Genomic DNA, 19094 nt, shown 5'->3' with positions numbered 1-19094 from the left:
GGTTTAGGTACAAAAAATAAATAATGGTAACTTCATGACAACATACATTAGAAGGTTTAAACCCTAATATAACATACTTAATTATAACACAGATTTGGCTATCACATGGTCATGGTGTGGCAGTCAGAATTGTGCATCCACTTCATAAATATGTCGTGATTGATTTTTAATTGCTATAGAGGCAGACCAAATTTGTATGTGCATGCACATTAGTGGTACATTCTTTGTAATATTTTGCATTTCACTCAGGTTTTTAAAAAACCTTGCATACATACTGTTATATCAGAATGAGGGGATGCAGTTTCATGAGTACTACACAATCATTACAAATGCAGTTCACTGTGACTTGTATTTCATGGTTCACTGACTTTGCGTTTAATTTTATATTGTTTATGTTGGGTTTTTTTCTTCAAGTTCTGTTATGCTAGAGTCACCAAACTAGATGATTGTCTGTGTCTTTTTAATTGCCACACTGTTTTATACATATGTAATGTGACCCTGCATGCTCCGTTATAACACGAATTTGGATATAACATTATCGTGCTATGGCTCCCGAAATTTTATATACATGTATTTTCTTGTACATTAAAAAAAATATTCTTTCTTAAAAGCACAAAAAAAAAGTTTATTAACATTTTGGGGAAGAGATCGCATATGAATAATACAAGACAATTGTGGCATGGCTCCTGAAAATTTAAATGCACAAGTACACAAAATAATGTGTAAAAAGTTTATTCTGGGATCATGTAGGGCTTCACCAATGTCACAGACTATGATTTTTTTTCTTTTTATTGGCAGCAAATTATACCATCTGGCAATTTTTTTTTATTGGCAACATTGTTGGCTGCTTAAACTTGTATATACAACCATTGGTTTAGAGTGGAGAAATTCAGAGGCCCCATGAAAGGAAGCTGCAAACTTGATACAAAATGCACAGAAATGTATCTATTGTTACATAAACAACTTCTTTGTCCATATTAACAAACCATCTTATATCATAATCCGCTTATGTTGTCATCTAGCATGAGTATTGTATGTTGTGAGATATCCGCTTTTTTGTTGTTGATAATTCTGATTGCGGAGATCAACCAGACAAGGCATTATCTCATAATCTATCTTTCGTCGGATATTGACTGACATTTGTATGTGGATGGTAAGTAAAATTCCTCTTCTTTTCACTTAGAATTATATCCTTCAGAACACTCACATTTTCTGTAGTAATCCCTGTCATCAGACCAGAACACCAGCATCTCTATTGTCTCTTGACCCTTTGTTGAATTTCTGATGCATGTGTGGAACACAGCATCACTCCACTACCACAACTGTAAAAAAAACCCACTAAACATTACCTTTGAAGCACCAATTGCGATGAAAACATACTCAGCATATGGAAAAAAGTCTGTCTCATTCATGCAGTACAATCATTGGGACTTACTGAAAAGTAAATGTGCTTCATCATTGTGCTGTGTTTTTCCACTGAATTCAGACATAAATGACCTGTGACAAAATGATTGAATATTTTAAATCTGTATGTGTGCATATTTTTGATGGAATTACTTGTATTGTGGATTCAGAGTATGTGAGAGATTCACGGGTGAGTACACAGTATTGATACTCTATTCATGCTATAAATTAGACATGTATGTATAAACAGTATACACATATATATACCAATCTGTGGATCTCTAAATAAAGTAAAATATTATATATGCCTTCTATGTTTTCACTTCAGGTGTATTTCTCATTTAATATGCATTGATTTAAGATGGTAACTGTGCCAATGAAGCACACATTTTACCGCCCACATTTATTACCTACCCTCCTCCTGCAATTTTTTTGGGTACATGCATCAGTTTTTTCTGCTAACTGACCTGGTTGCGTATAACACGGTTTGTCTATAACACAGTTGGGTTTTATGGCTTCCAACTACCATTTTATAGTGGGGTCTCTATATATATATACACACATACACACAACTCCCGCGATAACTCATGCTTTATGAACATGTTTGATTTTATTCATGATAATCAGTCTGACTTTTGACAGAATCACTTGTATGAAACTGCATTCATATCTCACTGATATATGATTGATAGACGACTGAAAGCATTAGATAAAGAAAAAATGGTTGGTACTATTATGGTTGATTTTCCTTATGTCTTTGTTCTTGTAGACCATGAAATTTTGCTTGAAAAGCTAAAAATCTATTAATGCAATGAAAACTCCCTAAACTGGTTTACGTTTTTCGTAATGGATAGATTGCAAAAGTTATCTGTAAATGGTCAGCTTTCTGAAGGTAAAAATATTAATTGTGGAGTACCACAAGGTTCTATTCTTGGACCACTTTTATTCATGCTTTTTATGAATGATATACCCCTCAAAATAGGAAATGAAATTTCAAATTCCATGGACCTTTATGCAGGTGAAACTTTAATATCTGGGGCAGGTAAAACCAAAACTTAAAACTAATTTACAAGATGCTCTTAAAAGACTTTAAATATTATGCAAGGAAAACCGTATGAATATGAAACAAAACAAAGGCCCTACCAGTTACAGCAAAACAAAAATGAGTAAGGCTAGATAGCGACAGACTCCAATATGAAATAAATTTGGTATTCAGCTTGATTTTCATGATATCTTGGTCCAGGTACAATTATTTATGATATATTTAAGTATGAAATATAGAAACTTGTGATGTGCTGCTGAATTGGACTTGCTTTATTTTCAGATATGGTCAGGTAGCTTGCAGAATGTTAAAAAATGTAATTTACAATTTACTGCAACAGATTAGGACAACCTAATTCCACTGCTCTCTCATGAGTCACTGATATATGATCTCTCATGACACTGCATTAATACAATGAAGTTGATCTGTGCATAACAATTGTGGTCATAAATGACAGGCAGTTACCTGTAGCAGAAGTCACTTAAATCCAGTTTTACACATATTTGGAAAATGACTAAATCATTTTGTATGCCATGTATTTGAATGTGAATGTCCTTCCTACATCTGAATATTGTACATTGTTTGTTGCAGCTTTGTGATATTAGCTTTACTGACAGTGTTGTTTGTATATGTTTGTTTATTTCAGTTGCAAAATGAAGCCAAAAAGGTAACCGAGATTCTGGTACTCCTGGTCCAGTATCTTCCTTCCGTGACCATCACCTTACTGAGCACAATTGTCCCCATTATCTTTACCAGACTCATCCTTGCAGAGGAGTACACTCCCCTATTTCAGATCAGACTCACCCTCTTCAGGTCAGCAAAAAGACATAGCTTTTAAATGTTTGTCTCTATGAAGGAATATATTTTGGTAATGCTGATATTAATAACTCCATTGATTCATGTGCAAGTTTTCAAAAGCCATTCAGTATTTTTAAAGTAATCCTACATTTATTTAAGCCTGTAGCAGAAATTGTTTTATCTATCTGATGAGTTTATCATCTTGTCAGAGGAAACATCAGCCTTCACTTTCCATTCCGGTATTAATTGTGTCAGTTTTAGCAGGTTGTTGTATTTTCTTTGGACCAGTGACTATCTATACAAATCGGTGGGTTGTCAATCATGACAGGTTTTTATGCATGCAGTGAACAGTATAAAAGCTTCATGCATTATGCATATTTGATGAATGCTTCATTCCAGAGTTAACACAATTTTAGTCATGGGTGTAAATTTATGGATCTTTGAGAAGTATCATAGTGGGGGTGTACACGTGTTATTTGGATTTTTAACATAGCTTCAAAAAAAATTCAGTCATATCTCTACATTGTCTGCATTGTGGCAGTTTATAGTGATGTCTAGCACTGGGACATCATGCTGCAAACATTTAGCATTTTGTCCCTCCCATTCACATTATCCTGACACCAGACCGACCAGTCCTATCACTAACCTCAATGCTGAGTGCCCTGCAAAGCAGCTGCTAGAACCATTTTATAAGTCTTTGGTATGGCTTGGTTGGAGTTTCAACCCACAACTACCCACATTGAATGCGGACACTTTAATCACTTAGGCTACGGAAGCAACTGATCAATGTTAATTAAAAACCTAATTCGTTAGAAGTGGTTTCCTTCCTTTCAAAAGGACAACATTCATATAAATGCCTTGTTGCGGTAGAATTTGAAATTTTGTTTGTGTACAGATAGGGTACTGGAATAGCAGATGAGAGCAGTGTTAAATTGGTGTGTATCAGAAACGGACAAGCATCATCAGGTTTGATTGTGGAAAGACCAAGTTTTCAGTAGACTGGGTTATTGGTTTGCATTATTTTCAGATATAACCTTTTTTGATTGCAAATTTTTCTTAAAATTTCCATTTTTTTATGACCAAATCACCAAGAATCAATAAAATGCAATTGTCTCTAAGGTTTTATGTAAAATATTTTTTGAACAAGCTTAAACTCTGTTTACTATCCAGTAAGTACAGGTGACTACTCTGCCAACATTTGCACAATACAAATATATGAAATGATGGACAGGTTGACTATGAATTTGAAACTGCAAATTCACACAATACCCATGTACAGAAATGCTGATTATTGAGGCAGAGTCACCATAACTTGTTGAAATTTCTCAGAAATTAACCTGTTAAGGTGAATGGATTGAGGATAGAATTCCCAATTCTCAAAATGGAACAATTTGAGTAGTATGCAGCAGAGAACTCCAAGGAAATAACTTGCTTAGGAGGGGTGCACTAATAATTCTGTTAAAATTATATTGAAAAATGACACAATATAAGCAGTCAGGGAAATGGACAGTTGATGATAAAGATGCATGAACAGATAACTTGATTATTTTAAGGACACCATGGAATAAAAGGGAATAAAATGCAACAATAATGGATGAATCTGAGTTATACCACATTAATCTGTATATGATGCACAATTATGAACACAAAAAGAAATGTAAGACCTGTGAGATAATTTCAATCATTGTGCAGAAAAAACAAAATATGTACGTTCAGAACTGCATATGATATTGCCTGTTTAGGTTATATGCCTCAAATGGTGTTAAACTCAATCATTCTGTATAGTTATATATCATTTACAAAGCAAAGATGTAAGGAAAATAATTTGCGTGAATGTCACAAAGTGCAACTATGTAGTCACAAATAAAGTTGACATAATCAAATTTACAGTTCAGATTAGCAATAAAAGTCGTAGAGTTTATTTTTTATTTAAAAAAATTATGATTTTATTTTGTCACTAAAAATGGGAGAAAGAAAGGTTGGAAATGTCTTTCCCATCCTATTAAGTGCTTTGCTGTTATCTGGGCAGCCACCTTCTCCAGGTGTATTGTCCTCACTATCAAGAGAGAAATCAGTCCCTCATTGGAGTTTGGTATGACAGCCACGTTTGGGCAGTCATACACTATTTTCTTTTCCTTTTACTTTCAGTCTTTGGCATGGAACCCCTGAGTGATCTATGGTGCTTGACTTTACAGATCACTCTCATCTCAGCTCTGTCCATGTGGGTTAGGGTCTTGGTTTGGCTAATGTGAGAACATAAGAAAGCATGCCAGTAGCTTCTCATGGATCAGTGGTCCTTCTTGGGGTCTCATAGTTCTTCATCCACTAAATATGCTAGTTGCCATGTATAGCATATCATTTGCTGAAAAATGGCATTTAAGCTCTCCAAACCATGAAATCACAATCGATCTTTGTAGCACCAGAGCAAAGGCATTTTCTAGGGCCTTGTAGTATCAGATCAAAAAGTGGTCCAACTTTTTGCCAGATCACTTTCCTACTATAAGGGTGTGTACATAAGTTTATACCAGTTCCATGAGACCTTCAGCCTCACTTTTGAGCAGGCAAATTTGGCAATGCAATAGTGATAGGTAATGATGTATTACTGCTATTAAAATGTCATTTTTGGTGTCATTATAAAACTGATTTCAATAATTTTAACTGTATAATACTGTCACCATTGCATGATTCCCAACTCCCATCCTGCTCTGATGTTTTAAGCCTAGTCTGTGTCCAGGTCAAAGATGTTGAGCATTTATAATAATGCTGATACTATGGGCTTATGATGTGGGAGTCAGACTGAGTCTATGTTCTTACAGTTCTAGATTTTCTGGCACTTTCCATACTAATAGGAAGATGGAATTATGTGCTTGGATGAGGGGAAACTTCAAATTGGCAGACATGTTCATCAAATACATTGCTTTATGGAAGCCTGATATATTTTTTTCCAGGATTGTTCTACTGCGCCTTGCCTCTCTAGGAGTGTTGATGTTGTCTTTGTTTACAACAATTAAGGACAATGAAGGATATCGATGTGGAAACCAGAATTTGACAGATGACAACAGTAACAGTAGTACATGTGAAAATTGTACTAAAAACAACATAAACTTCACTACAGTTGATTTCAAAGGTTTCAATGAAACAGATCAGCTTGAGGTGAGATTTTTCATGCATATCAATAGTGTCGCTTTTAAAGAAATTTTGGGTTTCCAAAACATGTGAAATCTCAAGAATGGTTTAATTCTTTTCCTTCTCACTGTCTCTCTTTTTAAATATAAACTACACATTTTTTAAAGAATTAAATCTGCAGGAACTTGCTTCATTTCTGAAAACTGTGTTCAAAAGCATGTAGTAAGAATAGAAAAGTACACACGTAAACTATTGCACAGTATTTACAGAAGCAAATTAATTGCTAGTCTCCATTGACTGCCTTGGCACAGTAATAACTTGAAAGTCAACATAATTAAAGATTTATATCCCCATGCTTTTTCATCCATCCATCTTTTATTACATCCCCTCCTCATATTTCATGTATGCATTTATATCAGACTGATGCATTACATTTGTGATTTTTTTTTTCTGGGTCTGTGTCTGGGTGTATGGTGTGGGTCTATATCTGGGTGTATTATGTGGGTTGTTTGGTTCAAATATTCATTGCAGTTGCTTGTTTTTGTTTATAATAATGAGTACTGAAACATAAAATAATCAATGCTTAAACCCTTGGTTTCCTTTTTTGCAGTGCTGGGAGACCTATTTGGGACAGCAGATTTACAAGCTTGTCATCATGAATTTCATTGTAGTTATTGCTGTTACCTTCCTGTGGGAATTCCCTCGCAAGTAAGTCAGTCCGAATTCAGATCCTGTATTCACTAAGCACTTAAATTTTAGTGCTTACACAAACTCAGAATTACCTTTCTCATAGGACTTGCATTTGCTAAATTGTTGTAATGTACACTACATATATTTAAGAGGCGTTGGTATTGAATTATATTGCTACTTTGAAATCTCGAGTATTTCAGTGTAAACTATAATGTTTGAGTTGAGGTGTGCAGTCCAGTAGCAGCAAGGTAAGTAAATAGAATATATGGTTGGAGGCAAACCAACCAAGCTATGAGCCTCCCACCACCCTTTAGACCCCTCCACCCTCCAAACGTCTCCAACTATACATTTTATAATGGTTTGCCATGGCTCCCAACAGTAACCAATTGAGTCAGATGTGTATAGAAAAATGTTTTCTTATTTGGAGAGCAGTGGAACACCTTCCAGTAGAAAAACCAAAAGAAATAGATAAAAAAAATTTATAAGTACTGTTTTGTCCCACTGCTGCAGCAGTATAACAAAACTAAAGCAGCTCTTCAATTTTGAAACTGTCAAGACACTTAGTTTTTTGTATTAGAGGGGGTGTCAGTGATCTTTTTTTCATGCAGCCACTTAACAATATTTTTGTTGATACCAGCACTTTGAAAAGAGTGCAGGCATCAGAAGAAGTCAAAGATAATGATGATGACAACAAAAAAGCACTATTAATGAAGCTGAACTTTCAGCCATTTGTTTATCCATTTTTGGACAATGAAGATACTGTCCATCACTGTCTTGGCATATTTTGTTCTGATGTCTGAAAGTGCGAATGTAAGATCAGAGAACTGGAAAGAATGTGACCATTTTCATAACAACAAGCACCACAGATTTCCAGTCAGCCAGCCAATGGCATTTCCAGCTTAGGATGAATGACATAACAGTACCAGAATTACTGAGCAGTGCCACCTAAGCATTTACAATATTCCAACCAGATGTTACAGCTGTTTGCTTTACCAATTCTTTTGTATTGCTGGGGACAGGTTTAGAAGTTGGGATGGCAGGAAGTGGCACGTGAATATAACAGCAAATAGCATGAATAGTTTCAATCATCGGAGATGTGGCAAACAATGCTGTTTTTGAGTGAGATATGGAAGATTTCTACAACTACCTTATTTACAAGGTGTTGGTAATGTTCAGTGCCATCTCAAACCAGATCTTTACCCATAGGCAGTTTAGATACCAGCAGTCACAGGGAAGAGGCCCTACGGTAATGTAAGTCTATCAAGGACATGAAGTTGCCATCAATTGATGTTGATGCCTTCTACCAAAATTGGTTTGCCCTTGTCAGTGGAAGAACATTTACTCCATGGGTGAGGAAGAAGCATTGAAAATCTGAGCAAAGGCATAAAGCTGCAAAATGAAATGATGCCCCAGGCAGCAGAAGTATTACAGTTGTACTTGTACATCATTATGGATGCATGGCTGAATGTACAAAATGGCCAGTTTGTATTGGTCACCTTCTATTATGCCATTCCATAAGGTGATCATTTTGCTCATTTACAGACACACTGCACCATGATCATTGGCTACCATGGCTTTGGCAAGAATATGTTTGCTTGAGCACATCTCAAATTGTCATTGAAGCAACACTTTGAGTTTATTGTCATCATCTGCTCTGCTTTACAAATGAACAAAGCATACAATAGGCCATGAGCCTACTGCAAAAAAAGGAGGCAGCATATCCGGTAAAACCTGAAGGCTTTGATCTGGATAACTGTTTTTTGTGAACTTGCTAAAAAAGTTGAGGAATCACCATGCTTTTTCCACCCACCAGTTATGCCCTTCTGTCTCACATCCAGCATAAGATAACAACTCTTACCAAGCTCGCTTATGTCAGCCACCATGCTGGCATTAGCATGTGGGCTATTATACAAAACTACTTGCCTGTCTGCAAGCAGACCCCGTGGGTGGCCCTATGAGTTGCTTAGAAAGAAGAGTTTTGGAGGGCTACAGATACATGGCACACAGATCCACCAGATTCCTGCTAGTTTGTCATTCCCAGTCTGTGCTTGTTAGATTAATGTGGTTACTTCATATTTTCTATACCACCTGGGCCACATTATAACACTTGTGCTTTTAACCTATATTGTCTATAAGCTACTTTGGATGAATTGTTCAACCAACCATATCCAGAACTTGATGAGATGCTTGATGGGTTGACAGACCAAGAGCTAGAAATGGATAAACTGGCAGTCAAGCGATCTTATTGATTACATTTATACCAACCTACCAGACAATGTGGCTTGTGTTAATCTACCGAATTTGGTCTTAGTGACCACTATCCTACTTTTTTGACAAGAAAGGTTAAATGCAAGAGAGATAAGAAAAATACACACAAAACGATCACTTACAGATCATTTAAAATTTTTATTGAAGAACAATTTCTTGATGACCTGTATAAAGTTCCATGGAATATGATCCAAAATTTGGATGACATAGATGAAGCTCTGAGGGTGTGGACTGACTTATTTATGGATGTAGTCTCAAAGCATGCACCACTGAAAGTACATCGAGTAAAGAATGAGATCCAACCTAATTGGCTTAATACTGAATTCCAAGATGCTATGAAAACATGAGACCAATTGAAGGCTATGGGAAACCATGCACAATATAAAGTATGGAGAAATAAAATAACAAGTATGATTAAAAAAGCTTAAAAAAACTTATTATCAATCATTGCTTGAAAACAAAAATAGCAACACAAACTCCATTTGGAAAGTCTTCAATGAACTCACTGGAGGAACATACAAAGATAAGACAAATAAAATTCACTCACTTCTGGTAAATGACACCATAGTCACTGATGACACTGACATTGCAAATGTTATCAATGATTTATTTACCAACATTACCACAAAATTAAAAGAACCCGTTATAGAAAAGAACTTTAATGAACTGAAAAAGTTCTGCAGCAGCAAAATCTCTAAGGAGGTATGTTTCTCTATTCCACCAGGATAAAAAAACTTTGTTAAAAAATGTCTCAGTGAACTTGATACCAAGAAAGCTACAAGACTGGATCAGATTGGTCCACAACTCATTAAATCTTCTGCCTCTGCCATTTTAGATAGCATAATATTCATAATCAGTTGAAGTATTGCAAACTAATCTGTCCCCAAAATATGGAAAACTGCAAAAGTAACTCCTATTCACAAATCTGGTTCCAAGGATGATGCTGATAACTACCAACCAATCTCAATACTATTTCACTTGTTAAAATTGATTGAAAAACATGTCCATGGCTCATTCATGTCTTATTTAACCAGACACTTGCTGTTACACCCTAATCAGTCAGGCATTAGACAGAAACATTAATGTGAGACTGCCTTGATCTCCCTAATTGATAAATGACTTGAAGCATTTGACCAAGGTAGAATAATAAGATCTTTATTTTGTAGATTTCAGGAAAGTTTTTGACATGGTGGAACAGGAAATCCTTTTGAAGAAACTGAAAATCTACCAATGTGATGAAAGCACAGTTAGATGGTTTACTTCATACTTAAGTGACAGAACACAACATGTTTATATAATGTTCTGTCTGAACCCAGAACAATTAGATATGGAATACCACAAAGCTCAATTCTAGGTCCATTACTGTTTATTTTATTTATTAATGACCTACCACTTTTACTAATGGACTCAATATCATCTACAGATCTCTATGCAGATGGCACAACATTGTAAGACATCCAAAACACAAAGCATGAACTTGAAATTTCTTTACAGAATGCCTTAAACAAAAACCTGGACAACTATTGCACATGCAGTAGCATGGTGGTAAATACTGGTAAAACTAAAATATTACTTATCTCAACACAGCAAAAAAAGGACAAATCTTAATAGTGATGAACTATGTTTGACATGGAAAGATACAAATTTGCAAATGGTCTGTCATGATAGACTACTTGGTGTTTTGGTAGATGATAGCCTATCATGGACTGAACATATCTAACATATCAGAAAAGAAAAAAAAAAGTCAATTCAAGTTTATGGCTTCTTAGTAGGATAAGACATTTTCTCCATGAAAGGCACAGAAAACTATTTTATAACAGTTACATTCAACCCTATTTACACTACTGTAATACAGTATGGGGAAATTCAAATGATAAAAACATAGCAAAGCTGGCACATCTTCAGAAAGAGCATTTGGGCTAATATCAATCCAGAAAGAAAGCAAGGAAAATTTAGCTGGTAAGTTAAAAATATTACCTGTTAAAGACTGATTCTGGCTTTGAGAAAAGTCAAATATATCCAATAATAGTGCTCCTGAATATTTACAATCACTATTCTAGTATAGGCTACCTGGCAATACTCCCCACCTGCGATCCATGTCTAGCAAACAGTATAAAATTCCCAAACCAAATAAGTAATTATTTAAAAAAGTTTCCAGTACTCTGGAATTTTGCTCTGGAATAGTATTCCAGTTGCAATTAGAAATGCCCACTCTATTTCCTTAATCTTCCAAACCCAATATATCCAGTGGCTTCAGAGATGCAGCTAAAATAAATAAATTCCTTTGTATGAGGGCCTTATGGTAGATTAGTTCTTAGGTAATTGTGTTACCCTCTTTAAATACAGTCATTATTATTACTATTATTATTTTTATTATTATGATTATAGAACAACAGCCACTCGTGCCACCTAGAATCAACATCAGCACAGCATCATGATCAGTTAGTTGTCTGACTTGGTGGCTTTCTGGAACTGAGTGAAAGAATATAACGGCCCACATCTTTCCTTTGCAGACCATTTGGCAATGAACCTTCAAGAGATATTAAAGACCTATGCTATATATAAGGCCAAACTAGAGACCAGGATAATTGCTTTGATGAAATCATCTTTGCTTGAACTGTGCACAGCAGTTGCCTTTTGTGTGACTTGTATAATGATTCAGTCATCAAGACCTCTTTGTTAAACATCAGCAGCCAACTTTACTTAAGGTTAAAGGAGCTGTACAAGTGCCCATTGCAGCTGGCATGATTACCTGTAGGTATATTATTTTTGAAAAGAAATAATGACAAGACAAAGCACAAATGACAGTGGTTGCATTAGCAGAACCGAAGATGGATACATCAAGAGAACAATCTGCTAGCTATGTCCATTAAGATATTTGAATGCCTGAGAAGTATTTTCCCAGAGCTTTCACATCATAGATGATTGCACCTGAGCCATGGATTTACCTTTTCCAGAGATCTAGCTTTTGACAGTGAGCCTCCATGAAGCCTTGGTCCTACAGATGCTGAACTATGCAGTTCATGTAGCCATCCCTTAAAAGTGGCAGGTTGTCTTTATTGGGTTCTTAAATGAGGTGAGGCCATATGCCACTGCAAACTCCAGGTAACTGTTTTCATAATAAGGCTTGCCTGTATGAGCAAGAAGTCCTGGTTTTGTATCATCAAAATAACAACCACCCCTTTTCCCTTGTAATATTCTATCTTCATGATAGCATTCCTGTCAGTAACTGTCCACTCTCTTTCATTTTAGTAAATAAATTAAATGTGAAAAAAATCTCTTTGCCTATTGTAAGGGCTGCAAGAATGGTGGCCATGCATGTATCGGTCATTTGGCTATTCAGAATTAATTTATCACCTTATTCTTGGTGTCTCAACATAATGTCAAGGTCTCCAAGCCCAAACAGGTCTTTCTTTTGAATTCTAAACATTCTGAAAACATGCAGTCCATTGACTTTAAAAGCTTCTTTGGCATTATAGTAAATGACAATATCAATCAAGGCCTAGGTTTATGGGAATGGGCACCTGGTGCAAAGCTACCTTGTGAAGGTAAAAGAGGACTTCATCCCTGGAGTTCAGTAGAGCCACGGTGACCATATTCCTGCTGTTGATCAACACTGTACGCTCTGATGTCTCAAGCTAGCTAACTCTGTATGGAGTACCTGTTGGTGGTCAGGCTGCTCCCAGAGCTGATACATTGCTGTGCAGATTCTGGGCAAGGAGTTTGAAGCCTAGTCATTGCTTCAAACTCATCATGCAGTGCACATGCTTGTTGTGTATCTGCCATTTTTAAAATATAATTGTTTTTGAAAGTTTAATTTATTATCATGCTATTCTGAATGGGAGTTACTTTTGCTTGATGTTTACAGTTAACTTTATTAAATTTTCTCCTTGCCTTATTCTTAGCTCTGTTCAGATCGCATGCTACCTCGACAACCCACACATATTTTTTTTTTCTTTACACACTTTCAATAGGACAAACCATACCTCCTCTTTTAATCTATAACATATATACATTACGATTTCTGAATTCTCAGTTCTGAGCCAGACACACTTATTTTTGCAGTGTAACAGTCCATGTTTATACTTGCAATCACCAAGCATTATAAAAATTATATTTATTTAAATAAAATGGGTACATCCTACTTGCATCTTGCATCTATTTTACTGTGAAAACTGAGCAATCTGTGGAGATGGGCACCTTTTTTGTTTTTCAGTCACATCCTTTTCTTGTTGAGAGAGCTGTTTTCAAAAAAGTATAGGTTTGGCATGGCAGGGAGAGTGTGCGATGTTTTCTGCTGAAAGCTGCAGGCTGTTATAAAAGCAATTGTTCAGAATTTTAATTTTTGTCCAGTTGGTGGGTGCTTTTCAAAAATAAACATTTTTCTACATACCATTCTAATAAATGCCTCACCTTTTTTGCACAAAAAAAAGAAATTCCTACCTTATCTTGGCGTATATCCATTATGGTATGGCCAAATAATTAAAACAGTACACGAGTAATCCAACAACTGTTAGAAAAATAGAAACAGCTTAATAGATGAACATTTCAGTCAATCAGTGATGTACAATTTTCAACACGCCCCTTTTGATTTTGCTCTGCCCCATCAGCATCTGTTATAATAACTATGGTATATCATTTATTTTTTTAATATTTTTTTATTCTTGTTGGGAGCCACAGCAAGCCATTTTAAGAAGTGCAGTTGTGGACATTTTGGGGTCCAAATGGGTGATGGAAAGCTTGTAGCATGGTCTGGACACTTCCCATTATGTAAGACTGTTTGCTTACCCAGCTAGTCAAGTGGAGGAGTCGTCAAATACAGGACCCAGACATTTTATCTCCATCAATCACATTCACTCGGCATGTGATATAAACTATTGTTTGGGGGTATTTTTTATGTAGAATTAAGCAATATTGGTCCAAAATGAATTGTATTGTACTAATATTCTGTATATGGGTGTAAGACACACATACACACTGCTGCTTCCACCACCACCATACTTAGGACACCATCCTTCGAAATGAAACTGTAAAGAATTTTTGGAAGGTAAAATTTCAGAAGTAAGACTTGAGTCCCTTCTAAAAGTATTCCATTCTTAGTATGGCTAATCCTGTGACATTTAAAATAAACACAAAGCTTTTTTAAGTTTGTCTCCATTTTAGATTGATCTACATGAAGTTCAACCATCTTAAATTTGTAAAATTGCTGGGCCAGCAGGAATTTGATCTTGCAAAAAATGTGTTGGACCTTGTTTATCTACAGACACTCTCCTGGTAAGTACAAACCCTGTTTATAGACACTCACCTTGTGAATACGGATGCTGTTCATCTATGGACACTCCTGGCAAGTACAAACCCTTTTGATCTACAGACATTCCTGGTAAGTACCACACACCCCTAGATAGCTCTTGTTTGGATAACCTGTTTATAACATTAGGTCCTGTGTGGATCTCATATTTTTACTAGAATGTAACTCAATAAATTGGCCCTTATTTGTTGAACATGAAGAAAATTGCAATCAAGGTTGGTAAAAAAAAACCCTTGATATATCGCATGTTTTATCATTGAAAACAGTGGCTAGAACCCATGAATTTGAGTCAACATCACAAAATTCTCAACATTTCATAAGAAGTAATGTATTCTGTTAAATTTTCTTTCCAAACAACATTCTTAGTACTCTGTAAATATTTAGTGAAATTTTGATCAATAAATATGTCACTATTTCCTACTGTTGGCAATACTTTAATAAGAAATACCAATTCATTAAGTCTTGTCAAGTGAAATTCGTGTTTTAATTCCATCTTGTAATGTATAGTTTCAGTGTAATCATTCTAAATTGCAGTATGCCCTCTTTGTATTGAAATGTGAAAAACTTCAGTGTACTATCACAACTCTGTCCATCAGTGTTTTTGTGAGAGCCTTGTTAAGTGCTAAATTCATTTTGATCTCAGATCTGTGGAAGTATTTGTTTTATTGTTATACTTAATTGAAAGAAGAACTGATTTGTATTATAATATTATAAATTAAGTCTTTTGTGTCAAATCAAGTAAACAGGGTGGAATAAAAGAAAGTTTAAGGGAAGGCAAATCCTACCTGCATAAGAGCTAGCAGTCATGGTTATGTGTCAGATTAACTCTCAGTGTTATAAATATTATGTAAGTAATATAATTAAACTACCTTAAATTTGCTTACTTAGTCACAAATGTGCTCAAAGATAGCAAGATAACCAACCAAAATGAGTACTTCTTTTCACCTTGAAATTGGCAACCAGAATCAACATAACCATTGACAGGCCAACTTTTGAGACTTAATGATTTGAGAACACTCATTTTGATCAATTTAGTTATTTGCTAAGCAGTAAGTTTATATCGATCACCTGTAATAATCTTGTAAACAGTAAATGCTAAACACTGCTTTGGGGTGCTAGAGTTCCAGGTGGCTAATTGCTGGAGACAAGTGCCTTTTATGTCCTGTTTTCTGTCTCTATATTATGTGTGTTCAGTTTCATGATTATAGATTTTTTGTAAATAGCATATTAAATACTTATTTCCTTTATAGTTGTGGGTTTGGTTACTTAAAGATGAGGTCATTTTAGTAAATAGATTACATAGTTTCATGGCAGAAGTGAACATGTTGATGAGTTCATGTCATGAGTTTTCTTGAAAAATCTGGCTGAGTTAATTTCTGATTGGCTAACTGCTAAAGTACTTGATCTTGTTGACAAAAAAAGAGGGAGTTTGAAATGATTATTCACTGTGTTTCTGGTTGTGAAACTGCATCTTAGTTTTTCATATAAGGGATGTTTACGTGAGAATTAGTTTTTCCTAGCAGAAACTTTATTCATAGAAGAGATAGATAGTTGTGTTCAGTTCAGTAGGGTGGATTTAATTTATTTATTTCAGTTATTCATTGGAATTAATAAGTGCTCCAACTTTAGGATTTAATAGCTGTTTTTAAATTACTGTGAATTTGTTTAAAGACATTTTGGATTATATCATTGATACATCAAGATTTGGCAATTCAGCACAATACATTTGAACATCATCCAAAACAACACTGGAACTCATTTGGAATACTGTACACTTTTGGATTTGTACTTGAACTTTTAAGACTATTTAGGACTTCATTCACCATGCTGTAAGTTATTTTTTAAATTTTCACATTCTGTTTTGGGAAATAAATTATATTTTGAATTTTTGCAAGACTTGTTATTTTTCACTCTTTTATGTTACTTAGTTTAAGATCATAGAGTCGTAACAGTCCAAAAGACACATGTCAAGGAATTTGTAAGAGTTATATTATTAACAATTATCACCTAGCCACCTTGAAGTCTGCGTTATGCATGAAAAACAATCTTTGACTAACCAATTTTTCAGAGTCAGCAATCTCTGCATATTCAGAACTCACAAATGTTCCATAACTTAGGTTAGGACAAATGCCCATAGTTATGTTAGGACAAATGTTACAATTACAGTTTAACTGATAAGTTAAAATATAAATATATACTTCCTGTTTGCCAAAACAGGTTTTAGATAGTTTATTCACATTATAATATCTGCATGAGAAAATATGAAACTGACCTTGACATTGACTTCAAGATGGAAATGACTGACATTGATTTGAAGAATGCTGTATAAGCACTGTTTCAACATCACAGAGTATGCAAGTTTCTGATAATTAAGCATAATGTACTGACCACAAAACTCTAGTTCTCTCTCTCTGTCTCTCTCTCTCTCTCAGGTTTTTTATTTACTTTCCTGCAGGTAAGTACCTTGCAAACTTGAACTTTCTGGAGTCAAACTTAATCTCGACCTAGGTGTTGGGCAAGTAGATTCATAAATATTACCAGAATGCAAACTAAATGGTATTGATTTTGTAGGTCTTTGACAATTGATTTTCCTATTCTAGTGAAATGTGATTATTTATTTAGATGCTCAGCAAAATAATACAGTTTCATTATCAACTAAATTTATTTTGTCCAAAACAATTTTATGATGGTAAATTTCACTTTGGCTACATGCTTCTTTCATAATTTGCTGCTAAAACAAAAAATTTGGAGTTCACATAGTGGTTATTTTAATTATAAATGATAAGTTACTGTTACAAAAGTTACTTTCAGGAAAATCTGCAATAGTCTTCCAAGCTGTGAATGAGATTTTTGAGATACATGTAACAGTAAACCCTGTCTTGTGAGATCACCACTTTCGCCAGCATAAAAGTGGTTTCACAAGTCAATTGGTCTTTCAGAAGAGATCATTAAGCTGTGTAAGACATGATAGTTTGCTTTAAAAGTAATAAAACTGAGCTTGAGACCTATTGAGTTAACACAATCAGCCAATTAAAAAGTGCTATCAGAAGTAGCCATTTTTGATTGGTCATAACAAAATCTAAAGCTCAAACTCAAGTTTTATGATTTTTGTACAGGATCTCTCAAGACAGGCAATCTCTTTAGTCTTTCAGGTCAGGTTTTACTGAACTACAACCAGAAAAATGTTTGGTTTTGGGGGGTAGAGACTACCTATCATTAAAACTAGATTCTTAATGCACAGACTAATTTTTATATATAGTGTGTTATATAATGTGATGACCTTATTGAAATCACCTGTCTCAGGAGACCATATATTTTGTTTGCAGAAAAGGTGTCACAGTATTTGGTTTCCTTACAGTTAAAATCTTTTTTAAATTTTAAATATATAAGAAATTCATTTTGAATAGCAGTAATACAGTACCTGTCACTATTGTCTTGATCACCATTTGGGGAAGGTTAAGAATACTTCTCCAAGCTTATGTGGAACAAGCTAGAAATATAAAATGGAGAGGATCCAGAACCAGTCTGATTACCACATTGTTGGCTCATATGAGATACTCTGCCTATGTTCAGGACTGCTAGATTTTGCAGTATATACCATCTTTTCAGGAATGTGTCAAAATGGGGGCAAAAAAGACTCTTTGGGATTCTCAACCCACATGTTTAGCTTGCACAGAATGCAAATGAATGCTCTTCCATTGTCGTTTATTGCCCAGCAATGTCTGGAACCAGGCTGAGAGTCAGCACACCTATAAAGGAAGAAACACCCTTCTTCCCCATATGCTCCTTGTTCCCATGGAAGTTCAGGATACTTATCTCCTTGAAAGCAAGGAGTGTATGGAATCTTCCTCTTCCCTTATTGAAGAGTACTGTCCAGGTGAGACAGTTTTTTTCAGAGTCTTATGGGACTGAGAACATAACTCCTTGGTCCCAGGAGGATGTGTGATCAAATAATGTTCATGAAGACTTGCAAAAAGTTTGTCAGGGTAGGTGCTGCTTGATCCCAGAAAGACATGGGGTCTGTCTGTCGCAAAGTCAAGAGTTTCAGCACTATATCTGGGAGTTGGGGGAGTAGTTATGGCAACAGAGATAAGGTCTATTGTCCCTGGGAAGTGAAAGCAACATTAATGTCTCTCTACATTGTCTGTTGGAGATTTAAGTACTGGTCACCAGTCAGTGGAATCCCATCAGCATTATGGGGACAGGTATTGGGTTGATACCCCCTCACTGTATCCATTCTACTGATCATATCTGTTGGTGATAGAGAGTTGTCATGTACTTATCTAGGGGAATAGATTATCATACTCCCCTTTCGTGTGTTCCCTTGTAATCCTTATGAGATATGAAGACATCCATTCCAGGGATGTGAATCTTTCTTCACATTAATGGTGCTGTTAATGCCCAGACCTTGGCCTGAGAGCAGTTCAAATGTGGTACGCCATGGACCTACATCTTCTG

At 35.3% G+C, this 19094-nt stretch overlaps 1 protein-coding gene across 1 annotated transcript in view; it reads left to right on the top strand.

Annotated features, from left to right (window-relative positions):
* Nucleotides 1-19094, top strand: part of LOC149803116 (transmembrane channel-like protein 7) — an 89371-nt gene that overhangs the window by 34947 nt on the left and 35330 nt on the right. The window contains exons 8-11 of the mRNA XM_089952721.1: nucleotides 3093-3259; nucleotides 6193-6397; nucleotides 6981-7078; nucleotides 14492-14602. Of these exons, the coding sequence (XP_089808847.1) occupies nucleotides 3093-3259; nucleotides 6193-6397; nucleotides 6981-7078; nucleotides 14492-14602 (581 nt within the window). The remainder of the gene's footprint in view (nucleotides 1-3092; nucleotides 3260-6192; nucleotides 6398-6980; nucleotides 7079-14491; nucleotides 14603-19094) is intronic.

Source organism: Sinohyriopsis cumingii, chromosome 3 (assembly GCF_028554795.1).
Source record: "Sinohyriopsis cumingii isolate HCF-2022 chromosome 3, ASM2855479v2, whole genome shotgun sequence".
Classification (NCBI taxonomy): Eukaryota; Metazoa; Mollusca; class Bivalvia; order Unionida; family Unionidae; genus Sinohyriopsis; species Sinohyriopsis cumingii.
Note: the sequence above shows the minus strand (reverse complement) of the source record. Positions and strands in the feature narration are given on the sequence as shown.